At 46.1% G+C, this 19530-nt stretch overlaps 1 protein-coding gene across 2 annotated transcripts in view; it reads right to left on the bottom strand.

The window, feature by feature from the left end:
• Window positions 1-764: 764 nt before the first annotated feature.
• Window positions 765-19530, bottom strand: part of C4H10orf90 (chromosome 4 C10orf90 homolog) — a 183930-nt gene continuing 165164 nt past the window's right edge. For both annotated transcript variants that reach the window (XM_027930287.2, XM_027930288.2), the window contains 3 exons: window positions 4040-4103; window positions 937-1036; window positions 765-851 (listed from right to left, as the gene is read on the bottom strand). In XM_027930287.2, the coding sequence (XP_027786088.2) occupies window positions 813-851; window positions 937-1036; window positions 4040-4103 (203 nt within the window). In that variant the 3' untranslated portion in view covers window positions 765-812. The remainder of the gene's footprint in view (window positions 852-936; window positions 1037-4039; window positions 4104-19530) is intronic.

The raw sequence follows: 19530 nt of genomic DNA, 5'->3' as shown, positions 1-19530 counted from the left end.
AATTTTTGAATAATTGCATTTATTTCCTTTTTGCTGTAAAAACTAGCTTTTCTTAACTTCCTGAATACATTTATAAATACTGGACATTGTAAGTGTTTGGAAAAACAAATAGCAGAGTTGGAGCTCTTAGCACTTTAACAAAACAGCTTTTGAGGAAGGGGTGCGTGTGCAGAAAGCACTGATGTTCCTACAGAGTTATCAGCTGATTCTGCCCTCAGCTTCCGGTGAAACAGACTCTAGCTAAGCCAGGTCAGGCGCTGTGGGGGGCTGGGGAGAGAGGGCAGCTGAGGGAGGCAGTTTGCTCTCTCTCTGCAGTCTCTGGCATTAGGGGTGCACTTTTAAAACATGCTGTGAGGACCCCCATTTTGGATTTTGCAAGAATTGGCAGATGTTGGGATTTGTATATAAAAAGTGATGGATTTTGGTCCCAGAAATCTTATTTAAAAAAAAAAAAAAAACATCCCCCAGAGACCAAAACACACTTGAGTATACAAGGCCCATCTGCTTGGTGGAAATGGCCGGGAGAAGCCCTAGACACAAAGGTAAAATTGGGAAGTTAAAAAAAGAAAAAAGAAAGGGACAAAGACTAGCGGGTTCCATGGAGTCAATGTCCCTGCAAGACTGCTGACCTAGTTCCTCAGGCGTGCTGTTTGTTTGGGTCATTCAGGAAGTGATTCTTTCCTTTATGGAAAAAAAAAAAATCAAAAGTAAAATACGTGTTTTCATGTTGTGAAGGTAATGCTAAGTTTAATGGCTTATCCAGTGTTTGAAGTCTTCCCAGGTCCAGGTTGTGGTCAGCAGGGCAGCCCAGGTCAGACTGCGTTCCTTTGAAGGAGCTGGTCCAGTAATTGCTGGAGAGATGGGGAAACAGAGATGTCAAGTGCATGTTCACGGCTCTGGGCCACACGCCTCATACCTGCTGGCACGAGCCGTTACCTTTTTGAAGACTTCAGCTCGGAGTCTGTTGCTCTGTAAGATAACCCTTTTCTTTTGCTCTTCTTTCTTCTTTTTAACTTCTGGCAAGTTATTATAGATTCTGAAACAGACACAGAGAACATTCTGGATGATAGCAGAGCTTGTGTCTGGGCACAGAGCATCTTGCCTTGTCAGAGCCTCTGACACTTCAAAGAAAGACTAGGCACATGGGCTTCCTTCACGTGGGGAGATGCCAACATGAAGGCTTCCCCACTGTCCCCAGAACAGCTCCACACTGGGGACAGCACCTCGTCTCTGTACTTGTAAGGCCAGTGTAACAGCCAAGCTGGAGGGGCCAGGTATTTCCTTGGAAGTCACTTCCCTTGTCCTTCCACCCTCAGGGATAATTAAGTAACCTGTAAATCGGGGGATTCTAAACCTTCTGCTTTGGATTCTGAGTGTTATTCAAACTTGCCCCCCAAACCTTTTTTTTTTTTTTTTTAATTTTTTTGCCACCCAATGATTACCTTCTAGAGACTTGGAAGGCGGAACAGATAAAAGTGGCAGGAATCACAATGCTGGAACAAACATGCCAGAAGGTGTGTGTGCCTCCTCTTACGAGTCTGCACGTCTAATTAAGCTGTTTCCAAATACATCCTGGGCACAGTTATTATGCCCTTCTCTTATGTTAAAATGGGAGTTCCCAAGTTACATGCAGGGCCCGCGGGACTCTTCTTCTTTCCTCTTTCCTAACAGAAACTCTTTACATGCCCATGTCAACCAGTATTGCTTCTAGAACCCACCGACTAACAGGGCCACTGCAGCCAGAGCTAATGGTTGCCATACACATGGCACTCAGCTAAAAGATCTCTTTTTTCTCTCATGTTTGAAAGCCCAATGCAATCTGCTCCATTATCAAAACTATAGAACAAAGTACAAAGATAATGTCCGCAGGTGACATCTTAGTTACCGGGCACCAGGCAGACCCCTTGACATGGATAAACTCAACCCACACGACCACTGGAGGAGGCAGGTGGTGTCCCATTGTTAGAAAAATGAGGAACCCAGGCCCTCATTTACCAGGAGATTTGGTGAAGCCATATGCTGTGGGCTCACAGGGAGCTGGCACTCAGACCTCAGTCTCTGATCCGTACCCTCTACACAGCGCTCACCCAACTAGACAGAATGAAGCTGCTGGTGGGTGGGGAAATGTTGGGAACACACATCTTTCATGTATTCCTGAATACTCCAAACATGATTCCAGAAAGGAGCCCATCGGGGATCAGAAGGAAGAGCTATCATGTCCCAAATCTCCCCAGTGGAAAGTCCTTCAGATCCATGGATATCGCTTCCTGACTCTGGCCATCCAAATCAACTGAGGAGTTTAAAGTAAAACTCACAGACCCCACCTTGGTTGTTTCTGATTTAGTAGTTTCTTAAAAGAGATCCCCAAATACATCATGGTCTTACCCATCCCATGGGCCGTACTCTGCCTAGAGTCAAAGCCACAAGGAAGACAATCTGAGTCTTCTGACATATTACACTGTGAGAAAAGCAAGCTGTGGAGACAACATGGTATGACACCATTGTGGTCAAACACCACGTAACTCTTCATGAACAAACAGAAGTCTACTTCAAGGTAGAGAGAAGGGAGACACAACTGAGGTCTTTGCAGCAGATGGGCTGGGGCTGGGGAGGAGGCTGCAAGGGGAGCAGGAGTTATGAGGGGACTCGAGCTTTATCTCCATTGTCTCACTTTTTTCCAACTGAAAATATAATTTAACAGTAAAATTAATAACAGAGAATGCAAAAACAAGGAAAGCTCCAGGTGAGCCAGGGCCAGCACCCAGCCAGGGCACGTCTCACAGAGCAGAGAGAAACAAGATTGCTGAATCCTTCAGAGACCAGCTGGGAGAGCAGCGACCCGGGTGCAGTGTCACCAGCTCTCCTGTCTGCTTTGAGCCTCAGTTTCCTCCTAATGAAAGGATGGAGCAAGACTCTGCTACTGACGCTGCTTTAAGATCTATTATTTTAGTTGCTTGATTTGCAAAGCTCCATAGTAGTGGGTCTGGGGTTGAGGACTGTGTGTGCGCGCGTGCGCGTGTGTGCGCGCACACAGGGAGGAATCTGGCTATACTTTTCCCCTGCTAAATTGAAAACTAGATGCTTTTGGCAGAAGAAACACACAACTTTGTACTTCTGAAGCAGCAAGACTTCAAACCCAGCAGCCTTTTATAAACCCTGGATAGAATGCTGTGAATCAGGCCTCTGATAGAAAGGTCCACCTTCTTGTCGCTTTCATTTCCTTATTGACAAAGGTGTTCCCTGGGGACAATCAAAGTGGTCTAATTATCATGGGAAACAACAAAATCACAGTAAAAGCAGAGATTTGGGGCTGGAGTGTATGTGGGGTTATTCTTTCTATCTCAGTGGTGTCTCTAAGTGCACTATCAGTTTGATTTAATTATTATAATCCCTCCTCGTGCCAGATGCTTTATTGAGCCCTGACGACTGTACTTGCATGAACGTGGCCAACACTGCTGAGCTTTAGCATTTTGGTTAGGCGGCCAGGTCTCTAGAAGAATGGCAGCTTTTGTGTGCACCAGGTTGGTGAGAATTAGTGGGAGTCTTGGCAAACAACCAGCCGAGCAGAACAGGGAGAATTCGCTGACCGGGGGCCACCAAGCCTGCCAGAGTCATAGCACCAGGAAAGCCGGCTGGTGGCCCCTCCAAGGCCCCACTAGCTCCCAGGCTCCAGCGGCTTCCAGCTTGGGTCCTGTCTTTCAGGCCCCGGGAGAAACCTTCAGAGGTGCAGCAACACAGCTCCAGCCCACAGCGATGATGCCCGGCAGTCCCAGCTGGGAGCCAAGGGATCTCTCAGAGACCAGTACTGGATTGGTCCAGAATCAAAGACCCACCCCTTTCTAAGTTTCTCCAAGAGCAGATGAGCATTCAGAGGCACACTCCTGCCGCTGTGCTCAGTTAAACCAGTGTTTTCAGATTTGCAGCCAAGAGGACATCAGACCGTAAACATGGACCTAGAAAGTGGCCTTACTGGTCAGCGCTGTCAAGTCACCCCAACTCCCTCCCCAACTTCCTCCCATGTCACAGAATAACCAGGTACCTTTTAGATCTCATATGCATCTCCTTCTCTGAAATGCACCTTTCTTTGGGTTTGAACAAGTTATCTGGAAAAAAAAAAAAGGCGGGGTGGGGGGGAAAGATGATTAATTACAGAAGGTACAGAGTTGTCACACAGCTCTGGAGTGGTGGAGTCGGCACATTCCCTGGAACTGTCCTCCTCTAAGCCACAGCCTGTGACAAACTCTACAGGGCTCACACCCATAAATGGCTGCGCTGACCACTGAGTGGCCAGCGAAGGCCTGGGGTGCAGTGTTAACCGCTCCTCTGGGTGCTTCCAGCAGCCACAGTCGTGGTTTTCTGGGGGATGTGCCAGGGTCCACAGCCATTCCACTCATTCCACTAGATTTTCGAGGCCCCTAAGGACAAGGAAATCACCCAGCTGCCCTAGACATTTTGAGAGCAGGAGACCTCATCACACCACACCTGCAGTCTTCCATCCGGGCTGCTTAGCCTCTGCCAGATGAAGACCACCGTCCCACTTTTCTAATGTCTAAAGAGTCATGGACAACACCATAGTCTTGTATCTTAGTGGCCTTTGATTAAGTGCAGAGTGGCAAAAAAAACCCCACTGTGGTACTGCAATGTTCTTCTGTGTGAGTGAGAATACATCACGATCATCATGAGGTTTACATATGGCACACTGAAAAATGCTTTTTTTTTTTTTTTTAAATGGCATGTACTCTTTTGCAGTAACGGAAAACAAGTCTGAAATGCCCAAGAGAGACTCAGCCCTACAAATTAGCCAAGGGTGGGGCACACGTGCCTGGGGTGCTTGTGGCCTGGGGTAACCTGGGCAGCTGCCATGCTTCCTGGAGCACCCAGATGGACAAGCTCACTGCGTCATTTGGCAGAAGCAGACAGGTGGCCCAGTATCCATGCTAAGCTGCAGGTAGGCGTGGGATCCCTGTGATCCCCGTGATCCCCAAGGAGCCCTGGGCTGTATTTCCGTTCATTTCTCCCCATGCCCAGGACTTTCTCCCTTGCTCATCTGACCAGTGGAGCCACCAAAGACAGCTCCAGGACATACAGAATTTTCCCAGACAATGCAAGAAGGTGGGATAGAGACAGGGCGACTGGGAAACGCCTTCCCCTCTGAGCACAATAAATATGTACAGTATGGAAAAAAGCACAGTGGCTGAGCTCACATCCTGCCCAGTGGTTTGAACATACGTTATGACCCCACTCCTCAAAGGAGAGATGGGAGAAAAAAGAAATAGGAATATTCACAACTAGAGGTAATGTCACCCGTGTTTAAAAAGGCGGGGGACTCTCAGAGAAGGAGGAAGGTGACATTGCCACAGACTCCCACCCTAGCCTCCACTCTGGACAGGACCAGGCAGAGACAGGTGCTCTGGAAAATCCCAGGAAGGAGTGTCATCTAAGTCAGCTGGGGTCTTGGGTAAGCAAATATGTGAGAATGTAGGACTCCCACTCAGGGACAAGAAACCTCGAAGGAAGACAGGCAGGTGGGATTGGGGTTCCCCAAGAACTACTCAAGATTAGGGTAAATTCAATATAGACAGACAGGTGTCCTGAAGGGATAAAAAAAACACACAAATTTCATTTGATTTCACAACTCAGTGATAGGTGGCCTATTCTGGAAATTGAAATTTTCTGTTTTCTTTTCAGTTTGTTCTTTACAGTATCGATACCACAATTACGCTTTGGTTTTATTTCTAAGAAACAACAACAACAAAACCATGAGCCCCCTGGCCCCTGCAGAATTTGACGTGTCTGTTAAGGAGCGTTCCTTAGGAGTAAGGGAGATGAACAGCCGCCCGTGGTGCTAAAGCAGATATGCTTGTTACTGCTTGTGGATGATCACAGGCGCTCTTCAGAACAGGAACTGAGCGGCGCACACTCAGAAGTGGCCGAGGGAGCCCGGGCCAGCAATCACAGCCCTGTGGTGGGTGAAAGATGGCAGTGCTTGGCACAGAGTGCAGCCACGGGGCTCATCTACCTTGGACAGGTAGAGAGAGAGCCGTAGGGCCTGGAGACATGAATGGAGATGACCGCAGGCTTTGGGGTGAGCAACACATCCATTTGACAATTGCTGAGTTTTTATCTCCTTGGTGCTAGGCAGTAGGGACACAAAGATGAATAAGACCCAGAGCTCAGAGCCTAGGTTGAAAGTCAGATTAACAGGGCCTTTCAGAGCCAGGGCCAAAGGCACAGGGAGGGGAGCAGCCTCAGGGAGGAGTGGCCAGGTCCACCAGGCAGGAGGGGGACCTGGGGAGATTCCAGAGCACAAGACAGCTAGGACCAAAAAGAGGGGTCCCCCAGCAGCCTGAGGGGTTGGGTGTGGGAGGAAGGGGGCCAGGACCACTCCACCTGCCCCAGCCCCAGGGGTCTCATTTCATGGCATGGAAACCCACCCTGTGTGGTGTGCTCTGTTCAACCTTTCAGTGAAATCTCATCAATTCCTTTTTTTTTTTTTTTTGAGAGAGAGAGAGTGTTTTTAATATTTATTTTTTAGTTTTCGGTGGACACAACATCTTTATTTTATTTTTATGTGGTGCTGAGGATCGAACCCAGTGCCCCGCACATGCCAGGCGAGCACATTACCGCTTGAGCCACATCCCCAGCCCCAATTCCCTTTTAATCTAAATTCTGCCTTAATAAAATGAAAGCAACTGGAGAGAATGATTTTCAGCCTGCTTATGGGTCTTTTATAGATCATCCTTAAAGCTTCCCACGTGAGACTATAGTCACACTTACCTCCTACTGTTATTCAAATGGAGGGTGATTTTTATTTTTTTCCCTGAGAGAATCCCTAAGTCACCTATTTATACATTTCTGGGAACTTTTTCTCATGAAAAAAAAAAATACTTGCACCTGGCTCCTCACTGGACACAAACCACAGGGCCTGCTGTCAGCTGACTCTGGTGAGGCCAGGCTTCCTTAAGCCTCTGCCTGCTTCCAAGTCAGCAGACAACCAGGTACCGAGGGGACTCAGAGCCTCCGCGAGAGACTGCTGCTGAACAATCAAAGGCCCGACAGCCGTCATTCTCCAGAAACACATGTGGTATGTATTACGTGTGGCATGTGTGTCTGCATAGCACGTGCACAGACAGGGACAGGTGGCTTTCACATTCAAACAGCTGTCAGAGTCACCAGGAAGCAGCAAGCATCCTCTGACAGCAGCTCTTCCTTCCCTTGGAAACCTGTGTCCACAGCTCCACAGCAAAGCTTTGCTCTCCCCTGGGACAGTGACCTCAATGATAATGGAGTTCACAGTAGGATTTAGGAGGACACCCTCCCAGGGGCTTTGTTTTCTTTAGTCACTCTGAGCTCTCAGAGACACTTCTTCCCCTACCTTAGACACTCCAAAACCAAGACACACCGACTCAGCAGCTCCTGCAATGGCTTGGAGTCTACACCTCCCCAAAAAGAAAAGAAACGGAGGTGTTTTAGGGGGACCTGGGGGTGTGTTTCTAAGACGGCTAGGCTGCTCATTACACTGATTTCAAAGCAATAAGCAGCTGACTGTGCGGCTGCGAGGATGACATTCGAATGTCAAGATTCAAATTCTGTTCTGTGCACTTGGTTTCTGTTCAGCTCTCTGCGTTGGAACCTCCAACAAGTCCGATGCGAGCAACAGCAGAGTGGTCTACCTTGGACTGAGGAGCCCTGAGGAACCTGAACAGGCACCCCACCACACACAGGCACCTCAAAGATGCACAGGTTGCTTGCCTCTGATGGGCTCTTGTGCTGGATAAACACTCTCCTTTCTCTAAAATCACGTCCAGCTTCAGCAGAATCCTGTCCCTGCTTGATGGTCGCACGAAGTGAGCAGCTTGCTCCACGGGTCAGGAAGGCCAGTGCTGACCTTTACGTGAAAACAATGGCGCGTGCCAGTTGCCATCCAGTCACAGGAGAGAGATGGGGAGGTCATGGTGTGGAAATGCATGGAGGCTCTGACCCTTCTGGTGAAGGAATACAGACTTAAGAAATGAAAACTAACCCAGAGGGTCTCCCGAAATGGCCATTTCTTTTGCATACTCAGTTTAAGAAGCAAGGTGTATGTGTGTGTGTACAGTGGTGACGGTGGTGGGGGTGTCTGGGTAGGAAAGGGTGGCCCATTCTCCTTGCAGAGAGCTCACCTCCTGCACACAGAGACCCATCCTTGGGCTTAGAGCTGAATCACTGCCTCAGGGCTTCCATGGAAAGATGGGGTACTAGGGAGCTACAGGATGGACTTGAGAAAGGGTCTTGTCCCTGAGAAGGGGTGGTGATAAGAGAGGCCAAGGCAGATCCTCCTTTGAAAGAACCTGGATGCAACATGGGCCAGACCACAGTAAGAGGGCAACCCAGACCCCACATCAAACACGCCTGTGAAAATGGTCATTGGAGATACATGGCTGCATCCCCTGACCTCTCCTGCCCTGTCTCTTGGACCAATGAGCACTGTCAGTGGCCCCCTTCTCTCTCCAGCTCCCCTAGGTCTAGGCTTGGTTTATAGCTGCCTGTCCACCGACCGCTCTCCCCAAGTGGAAGGAGCTCCCAGAGGATGAGAATCTCTTCTCTGTCCCTCCCCTGCCCGGCTCCCTACTCCTTCCACTCACACTCCGTCCTGTGGCTGAGAGCAGGAGGTGCTTCTCATTTGTGTCTGTTGACTGGCTACTCCTCAGGAGACCCAGTGAGGGACAGAAAGGTCCAAGGATCTCCATGGGTACCCTACACACACCCTGGGTACTGCCAGGGAAGGCAGCCTGCACCTAGGTCAGACTGACCACAAGTTCCATTCACCCTGGGGTCAGCAGGATCAGAGACTCTACCCTAAACCAGATCCCTATTTAGGACCAAGACTCTCAAAGTAAACCCCACTGAAGGGCTTCAATCCGTTATCAAAAAGACACAAGTCCCCAGGAAGCCCTGCAGTGGTCAGCAAAGCACTACAGAGTGTTTTGTACACAGAGAACACTGTTATCTCAAAGGAAATCCAGCTGTGAAATGGTCAGCTTCATCCAGCCCTTAGGATTTACGGACCGCTCCCTGCTATCCCCGCCAATTCTTAATGACCCCACTCAATATGGCAGGAACTTCAGTTTCTTCCCGCTTACAAAAGACAACTGAGAGCTCTTAAGCTAACAGCAAGCTTGTATGATGTACACAGGTGATTCTTTGGGCTTGCCTGGTGTTGTGCCCCTGGTACAAGCTACTCGAGCTCTCGGAGGTCCTGGTCCTCCTCTACTTAGCTGGGGCACAGGATCTGCCTTAAAGGTTCTTGGAAGAATTTATGAAAGTGGGCCATTTGAGAGCACTCTATAAACTGGAAAGAAGCTGATGGCATTGGCAAACAACCCAATGTCACCCACCAGGGCACTGAACACAACATTCCCACGGGGATGACACTAACCAGCACCATTCACCATGGGGACACTAATCAGAGCCACTACCTGAGTGCCCTGTCAATGAGGCAGCAGCATTCAGCATCACCTGCAACCTTGTGACGCAGGTAGGTCTGCCCCACCCAGGCCATCTGCACTAAGCATTCTGGATGTAGGCCAGCTGATTCTGATGTTCACCCACAGCTGAGGACCACTGTGGCTTAGATAGAAGGAATAAGAGAACCTGGGAGATAGCCCAGGCCTTCCTGGGTCGCATAGCCTTGAGGTTAAATTTGCATTTCAGATTAACAATGAAACTTTTTATAGTATCATCATGTCTCAACTATTGCATGAAACACATTTATGCAAAAAATTATTTCTTGTTGGTCTGAAATGCAAATTTAACCTGGCATCCAAAATTTTCACTTAATAAATCTGGCAGCCCTGTTTTGAGAGAGCCTCTCCATGCCACTACCTCAGAGCATCAGGCCCCAGCCTTAGGCCTCCCATGTCACAGTGTGAGCGGCCGCATGGGAAGGCAAAGCTGGGGACAGCAGTTCTCTACCACTGCCATGAAGTTATCAGACTGGCAGCTTCTTGCTCCTTCCCTTCATTTTGTCAGCTGAGAGGTAGGGCCAGCTTTCCCCCACCTGATAGGATTCTCTCCTTTCTGTAGTCATTTCACATGGTGACATTTGTGATGCACTTTCTAAAAGGAACGTGACTGGCACTTCTTTTTCAGAAGACTAGGCACCAGCACAGTGGCACTGTCACAAGTTTCGGGGGCCAACATGGACACTGCTCGGGGCAGGACCAGTTGCTGGGTGAGCTTCCAGCCACAGATGGAAATAGGTGCCACACCACACCTCCCAGGGGACTCCTGGGTCCCTCAAGCCATCACTTTATGGCATTGCTAGAACAAAGCACAACAGGTAAAGAGAAAGACCACTTTCCCACAGTCCCAGATTTCTAGGGGAAAATGACAAATTAAAACTCCAGCTGGATTTTCTTTAGCAAAGCATGGTAAATATGTAAGCAAAGAATCCGAAAACAATGTCACAAAATGGGCTTTTGAGAATTAGATTAAAGCATTCCAAGGTAAAAGAAGCTTAGGGAAAACAAGGTTAATGTTCTTAATACTATCCTGGTAGTATGTAAACAGCTTATATCTTCAATAGAAAGGTTAAAAGACAAACTATTAAAAATAACCAACAAAAATAATTTAAAGGATCCACAATATAAAATAGGTACATTGTGACATCAAAAACAAAAAAAGAATATGAGAGGTAGGAGGAGAAAAACTAGAGTTTTTGTATGCAATAAAGTTGAATTGTTATGAGCCGTTTTAGTTGTTTCGTGAAAGACTCATGGTAACCCCAATCCAAATCCTCTAGCGGATATAAAAGATAAAGTAATCAATGCATTCCACTGCAAAAATAATCATCAAATCACAAAGGTAGGTAGCAAGAGAAGAAGAATGAAACAAAGGGGTTACAAAAATAAAAGAGGAAAAGAAAATAATAAAAAAACAGCCGTAGTAAGTCTTTACTTTTTAATTACTAAGGCTGTGACCCAGCTGATGCACATTCTGGCTCCTTCCTCCCCATTTTGCTCAGGCCCTGCTCTTTGTTGACACTGTCCTTAGTCACCTGGATTCCTAGATCCAGGAGCTCATTAATATGGGGTAGATTTTAAAAGATCTATATGCTACTTATAAGAGGTCTGCTGCAGCCTTAAGGACACATGTAAGGTGAAAGTAAAGGCACGGGAAAGATAATCCATGTAACTGGAACCCAAAGAAAGCAGGAGGAGCTATTCCTATATAAGAGAAAAGAGACTTTCAGTCAAAAACTGGAATAAGACAAAGTAGGTCATCATATAATGAAAACAGGGTCAATTCATCAATAGGATAGGACAATTATAAATATATATCTATCCAACATCAGAACACCTAAATATATCAGGTAAATAACAGCTCTGAAGGAAGATATAAAGAGCAATTCAGTAGTAGTAGGGGACTTCAATACCTCACTATCAACCATGGAGAGATCATCCAGACAGAAATTCAAGATGGAAACATTAGACCTGAACTGCATTTTCGACCAAGTGGACCTAACAGACATATACAGAACATTCCATCCCAAAGCATCAAATGCAGGTTCTTCTCAAGGACACACAGAACATTCTCCAGAATAGATTATATGTTGGCCCACAAAAAAGTCTAGCAAATTTAAGAAGGTTAAAATTTATCAAATATCTTTTTTAGCCACAATGGTATTAAACTAAAAATTACTAACAGGAGGCATTTTGGGAAATTTCACAAATATGTAGCTATTAAACAACATACTCTGGAACAACAAATGGCTCAAAGAATAAATCAAAAGGAAAATTTAAAAATCCCCAAGATCAGCTGGGTGTGGTGGTGCACATCTGTAATATTAGTAGCTTGAGAGGCTGAGGCTGGAGAATTGCAAGTTCAAAGTCAGCCTCAGCAACTTAACAAGGCCCTAAACAACTTAGTAAGACCATGTCTCAAAATAAAAAAAGTACTGAAGATATGGCTCAGTGTTAAAGCACATTTTGGTTCATTCCCCAGTACCAAAAGAAAAAAAAATCCCAACATAATAAAAAAATGGTAACAGCATACTAAAACTTATAGGATGCATCAAAAGCAGTTCTGAGAGAGAAGTTTATAGCAATAAAATAAGTTTATAGCACTAAACTAAAAAAAAGAAGAAAGATCTCAATCAATATAACACTATGACTCAAGCAAGCAGAAAAATAAGAACAAACTAAAGTCAAAGTTAAAGGAAATAACAAAGAATAGAGAAGAAATTAATGAAATAAAAACTAGAAAGACAATAAAAAGATCAAATAAACTAAGAGTTCATTCTTGAAAAGAAAGAAAATTGACAAACATTTAGACTTAAGAAAAAAACTCAAAATAATAAAATAAGAAATGAGTGGAGACATTATAACTTAAACCATAGAAATACAAAGGATTATAATAGACTACTATGAATAGTTATATGTCTATAAATTGCATAACCAGAAGAAACGGATAAGTTCTTACAAAGAAAAGAACTACTAAGAGTGAGTCAAAATATAATAAATAAGAACAGACCAATAACAAGTAAGGGTATTGGATCAGAAATTTTAAAAATCTCCCATTCGAAGAAAAGCTGAAGATCTCAGTGTGTCTTCATGACTAAATTCTATCAAACGTCTGAGGAAGAACTAATAACACTCCTTTTCAAACTGATCCCAAAAAGTTGAAGAGAAGGAAGTACTTCCAACCCATTTTATGAGGAGAGTATTACACTGGTATCAAATCTAGACAAGGTCACTACAAGCAAAGAAAATTACAGGACAATGTCCATGAGAAACGTAAATGTAAACTCCTCAACAAAATACTGGCAAACTGAGTTCAATAGCACATTAAAAGAATTATTCACCATTATCAAGTGAGATTTGTCTCTGATAAATGAGAATGGTTCAACATATACAAACTAACAAATGTAATACACAAAAAGATCAAAAACCATAATCTGACAAATTTCAACATCCTTTTATGATTCAACAAATTTAACAAATTAGGTATAGAAAAGATGAATCTCAACACACAAAGGTCAGATATGACAAGCCCAAGTTAACATCACGCTCAACATTGAAAAGTTGAGAATTTTTTTCCTCTGAAATCAGGTCTAGGATAAGGATGACAATTGTGTTAATAAAATTTTCATAACTATGACCCAAATCCCTGCCATAAACAAATTAAAGGAGGAAAGATTTATTTTGGCTCATGGTTTCAGAGGTTTCAGGCCATGGTTGGCTGGCTCTATTGCTCTGGTCTGAGAAGAAGCAAAACATCACAGTGAAGAGTGTAGCAGAGGAAAGTTGTTTGCTCTGTGGCTGCCAGGAAGTGAACTACTTCTTCCAACTAGGCTCCAGAGACTACAGTTTCCACCACCTCCCAATCATGGCATCAAATATGAATCATCCCTCCATGGATTAATCCATTGATGCGGTCAAAGCCCTCATGATCCAATTTCTTCACTGAGGCTCCACCTCTGAACATTGCTGCATTGGAGACCAAGTCTTCACCACTTGTGCCTTCGGGGGATATTTCAGATCCAGACTATAACATCTGCATTCTCACCACTTCCATTCACTGTGATACTAGCCAGAGCAATTAGGTAAGAAAAAGAAATTCAAAGCATCTGAGTCAAAAAGACAAGTAATTTTTTCTCTGTGTGCAGATGTCATGATCTCATATCTAGAAATCCCCTAGAGATGTCACCAAAAACCCTGCTAGATTAAAAAACAAATCCAGTACAGTCATAGAATTTAAAATGAATATATAAAAATTAGTGTTTAAATACGCTAATAATAAAATATCTGAAAAAGAAACCAAGAAAATAACCTCATTCTAACAGTTTCAAAAAACAAAATACTTAAGAATAAATTTAACAAGAACATGAATGATATGCACTATTAAACACTGATGAAAGAAAATTTCAATGATTTTTTTTCATATAAATAGGAAAAAAAAAAAAAAAGCTAAATTCACACAGAGTCACAAGAGACCCTGACTAGCCAAGGCCATCGTGAGCAAAATAGTAAGGCTGGAGGCATCACACTGCCTGATTTCAAAATCTACTATAAATCTACAATAATCCAAGCAGCATGATACTGGCATAAAAAGAGACATAAACCAACGGGACAGAATAGACAACTCAGAAATAAACCCATGCATTTATGAGCTTTGGCAAAAAACATCAAGGACACACCATGGGAAAGGACAGTCTCTTCAATAAATAGTGTCAGCACAGTCACATGCAGAAGAATAAAATGTAAAACTGCTAGAAGAAAACAGTGGGGAAGCTCCATGACATTGGTCTGGGCCGTGTGACCCCAAAAGCACAGGCCACAAAAGTAAACATTAGTAAAGGAGTTTTATCACATGAAAGACGTACAGACAAGGAAATGGCCAACAGGACAAAGTGACCAACTGTGGGACGGGAGGAAATGTTTGCAAGTCATACAACTGACAATGAGTTGATATTCAAAATGTATGAAGAATAAAAACAAAAAACAAAACCTCAGTAGCAAGAAAACCACCTAATTAAAAAATGGGCAAAGGACCTGAGTAGACATTTCTCAAAAAACGTACAAGTGGATAGCAGTTATAAGAAGAAAGGTTAATGTTACTCAACTATAGAGAAATACAAATTGAAACCACAATACCACTTCACACCTGTCAGGGCGGCCATAGAAAAGCGTGGGCAAGAGAGTGGAGGAAAGGAACCTAGGGACTGTCACTGTGCATCTGCGTCAGCACAGCCATCGTGGAAAATGTGATGGAGGTCCCTCAAAAAATCAAATTAGAACTGCCGTACGACACAGCAGCCCCACTGCAGACACAAAGGAAATGAAGTCAGTATGTCAAAGAGGTATCTGTGTCCCTGTGTTCACCGCAGCAGTGTTCAAAATGCCCAAGTGTCCATCGACAAATAAATGGATCATGGAATGTGATGGGTGCCCCTCCCCCCACATACTGCAATACTATTTTGCTTTAAAGGAAGAAAGAAATCCATGACACCATGGATGAATCTAGAGAACATCAGGTTTCAGTCAGAAGTCAGTTCTGAAGATCTATCACTCAGCATGGGGACTCTGATTGATACTAAAGAATTATACTTGAAAATTGCAAAGAGAGGAGATCACCTCAAAAAATTAGTGAACAACTTCATGAAAGTCCTGTTTGCTCCAAATCCAGGGCTTACCAGCATCTTAAAGAACTCCAAACTATAATAATTTATAGATGACTAATAACCTTCATGCTCTTGGCCAAGTGGATATATATCCTCAGAGTACTGCAAGGCTTAATACTTAACTGCTTTATGAAATACAAAATGAAACCATTTGGAAAATAAAATCAAAGCAATTGGGAAAAGCAATCTCTTATAGGCAATTTCCTTACCACTCTGCAGTTTGGCTTTTGCACCTTAAGTAACACTTTTCTTTGTTCTTTATTCTAATTCTAACCAATAGACATAAATCAGTCTTTTGTTCCCATGTTTCTTTTAAAGATGCAACACGTTGTTGCACAGTCACAGTGTCTGAAGGGCACTAGTGATAGTGTGCATGGGAACAGTTTTTAAGTAACTCAGGCTTCCTGTTTTCTCTGTGGATGGATAAAATAAAAAAAAAATTACTTTCATCTGATAAGTACATTTTGAAATTCCTTTGTGATTAATATTGGGAGTACTAACCACAAATATTTATTTAAATGTTTTATGGAAAAACATTCATGAGATGGGTTCAGGCGATCAGAAGGATGTTGCGGCCCCTGCTCAGCTGCTGCGTGATGAGCGGCACATTTTTGTTACCATGATGACTTCTGCTGCCATCTCCTATCTGCTGGGTCACATTTCCAGCTAGATGCTCTGGGAATGCAAATTAATGTTAATACAAGCTCTAGCCAGGAATCATCAGTGAAGGCAGCTCTCCTGGAGAAGGAAATTTGCAGTGCCTTCTGGAAAATTCCATTCCTCTACTGGTCCGTGATTTGAATGGCTCTGACTCGGCTCCCTTGGGGAAGTGTGGATAATGCAATTCAGATGAACTCAGTGTGATGTTCGAGGTGCAGTGGGGAGTCTCGGGGCCACTGGGCATGGTGCGCGCCCACTAGTGCTTCCAGTCTAGGGAGGTCTGCCCAGCACACCCACAGGACCCTAATTCAAAGTGAAGAGGGAAAAAGGCGATTTACAAGAACATGAGCCACGAGTGAGCAAATGGCAGTGGGGTCGGGGTCAGGGAGGATGGGGACAGGGAGGGCTTCAGGGGGGAAGGGGATGCCCCTCAGGGGTTTTCTGCTCACCAGAGAGCCATGAAGAGCACCCGACGGGCAGATGGGAAAGTAGCCGGGCCACACAGACTGTGTCTGGGCACTGTTTGGCTTCCCATGTTGCTGCAGCATTGAGCACAGGTAGAAGCAAAAACAGTTCATCCCTGGCAAAAGCTCTCAGCTGAGAAGTGAAAGGCAGCGCAGGCCAGGTCATATGTCATAGGGAGCAGAGGAAATGGCCTGGGGTAGGAGTCCAACGGAGGGGCTGCACTGGAGCAGGCCTGTGAGGTCAGGCAGGATGGTGGGATTCAGAGAGTGGATTGGTTCCCTAAGTGTGAACGCTTCTGGGTTAAGGAAGAACAGCAAATGGGACCAACCAGGTGGGGCTGGGGTGGCAGGGTCAGGTGGGGAGGGGCCTGGCTCCAGGGAGGCTCTGAAGCTGGGTACCCATCTCAGCGGGAGATGGTTAGGGACAGGTTTGAGGAGATGCAGTGGGCGTAGGGTGAAGCCATAAACATGCCAATGGGGTGGTGAGGGCTGCCACCCACTGGCCACAGGTACTGAACCCTGCTGCCTGCAGGTGTTGTACCCCTTCTGTCTACAGGTGCTGATGCTTCCCACTTGCTTTCACACTGTCCTACTTTGGATTTCATCTGCAAGGCTGGCCTCTGAACATGACCCAATCCCCGGGCACTGTGTGGCAATGATGGAAGAGCCTTTCTATGGCCCCTAGGTAACTCTAGTGGACCGACCCGGTGGAGCCCAGGCTTGGGCAAGAGAGGGGCCCTCATGTCGGAGACTTGGTCTTGTGAGAGGCTGAAAGCAAAGCCCTCCGCCACCTTCCTCCTGACCTCCACCTCAGCTCCCCTCCTCTAGGACTCAGCCACTGTGCCTTCTCCTGATGACTCCCTCACCTGCCCTCGGCTGCACCTGACCACAACTTGCCTCAGTTCCGAGTGAGGCAGTGGCACACCACTCAGAAGTGGTGTATGCAGTGTCCGCTACCCTCCTGGGCCTCACGTCCCTGGAGCTCTTTGTCCTCTGCATCTTCACCCCCCACCCCACAGAGGAACTGAGCTCCCCTGGGACCTCTCACACTGTGCTTCCACCTCCTCGCCCAGCTGCACCATGACCCGCCTCATCCTTTCTACTCACCCGACTGCATGGAGGTCTCCTCCATCAGGAGCCGGCGACTGTGGCCAGGCCCTTCATAATGCTGCCTCCTGGTCCCTCTGTCATCCCCAATCATCCATGAACGTTCCCCTGCCCCACATAGGGACTTCTCACCCTCATCAACACTCACACACACACACACACACACACACACACAGAGCACTTGACCCTGAACCTCAGAGCTGCTCAGAATTCATCTATAAACCTGAAACACCTGTCCCCTGGCCTTGCCAGAATCATTCCTGCAAACTCAGGGACTTGCATCTCCTGGCTTTGACAGCGGCTGGAGCTCCCACCTGAACCTCCGGGTCTGTCCCTGAGCCAAGTCTGCTGTGAGCCCTGATCAGAGGCAGGGAGCCCAGCACCAAAAGCAAGCCTGAGTCTTCTTAGCAGACGCCTTGACACGGCAGCCAGCGCGCGCTCACGCTATGATTTATTAACTAATTTAGCATGTAAGAAAAACATCTGCATCTCGCTTTTATCATCCTGCCAGCAGACAGGCTGAAGACGAGATATGCACTGCAGACTTGTTTAACGGGCCCTTAAACGTCCCCTCTCACTTGCCTGAGCTCACACGAGGCTCTGATTTCAGAAGATGTCTGATTTAACTGACCTGACACAAGCAAACATGAAAGCAAAGCTCTCATCACACCTAAGTACCTCGGGGATGACAGGCAGGAGTGGCCACACACCCAAGCTGGCCACGTCCCCTTGAGCACATTCCAGTCGCCAGGGCTGTCTTGGAATTTGGGGTGTAAAAAGGTGCCTCAGTTAGTTAACACCACTGATGGGGCTGGATCCCCTTTTTATAATACACAGCTTTAAGATTTTCATTTATAAGAAGGTGAACTTGTGAGGATAATTGTTTTAGGGGAAACATCAAAGTTGATTGATGCTGAATTGTGACCCTCCCCCCCCCAAAAAAAATACATCAGAGTCCAACCCCCACCCCCTGCCTCTCAATGTGAACTAGCTGAGGCTAGATCTTGTTGTGACCTTCTTAGAAATATGGTCCTTGCAGATATAGTCAAATTGAGATGAGGTCATGCTGGGTTAGGTGGACCCCAGCCCCATGAATGAGAAGAGGAAATCAGGACACAGGAGGAGGCCGCAAGAAGACACAGGCAGAGAGGGGAGGGAGGGAGGTGCTCCCAGCCAAGGTCGCCAGGACAGCTAGGAGCGATGGATGCTGAGAGGGGGCCATGGGTCGCTTCCCCTGTGTCTCCAGAAGGAGCCAACTCTCTAGACACTGGCCCCAGAATGAGTGTACATTTCTGGGATCGTAAGCCATAGCAAATACTCCTGATGACCAAGATCACATCACCTGGGACACTCAGGACACTTGAAAGCCCCAGCCCAGGAGAGAAGGAACCCATGCTGGTTTGGGTCTGAAATGTGCCCTGGCTGGAGCTCTTGGAAGGTAGTGGGAACTTTAATAAGCAGGCCTAGCAGGAGGGTTCAGGTCCCAAAGACGGTGCCTTCAAAAGGGTAGAGTCCTGGTGATTCTTTCTCCCTTATGCTTCCTGGCTGCTAGGCAGTGAGCAACTTTTCCCGCCACACACAATTCCACCATGATGTGCCACCTATCATAGGGCCAAAAACACTGGGGCCAACCAACCATGGACTGAAACCTCCCAAACTGTGAGCAAACGTAAACCTTTTCTGTTTTTAAGTTTATTTATCTTGGGTATTTGTCACAGTGATGGAAAGCTACCAAACACCCCCACATTACACAAGTTTCCTTCTGCCCTGGCTCTGGGTTCCTTCCTACACAGAGGGAAGACACTTGGCTGAAAAGGAAGACCCTTAGATCCATTAGGTCCGTGAATGTGAGTATGGTACACTCTAAAGTGATCTCATATTGTGTTTGCTGACATTAGCTTTGGTTGCATGACCATTTTTATCAAGCAGCATCATCAGAACTGGAGAGAGTTAGTGGCCATTCAGCATGGACACCACCACCCAGCCTGCCCAGAGCAAGCCCAGCACTGCAAGACAGGACACGCCCACTTGTGGCTGGCTTTCAGTCCTTGCAGCACTTGAGAAGTACGTGCCTGAACCCAGTTGCTCTTTGTGGAGCTGAGGCTAGACACTCCTCTGCCAAGGACCATGGGAGCA

The sequence above is a fragment of the Marmota flaviventris genome, chromosome 4 (assembly GCF_047511675.1).
Source record: "Marmota flaviventris isolate mMarFla1 chromosome 4, mMarFla1.hap1, whole genome shotgun sequence".
Classification (NCBI taxonomy): Eukaryota; Metazoa; Chordata; class Mammalia; order Rodentia; family Sciuridae; genus Marmota; species Marmota flaviventris.
The sequence above is the reverse complement of the archived record's forward strand: the minus strand, read 5'-3'. Positions and strand labels throughout refer to the sequence as shown.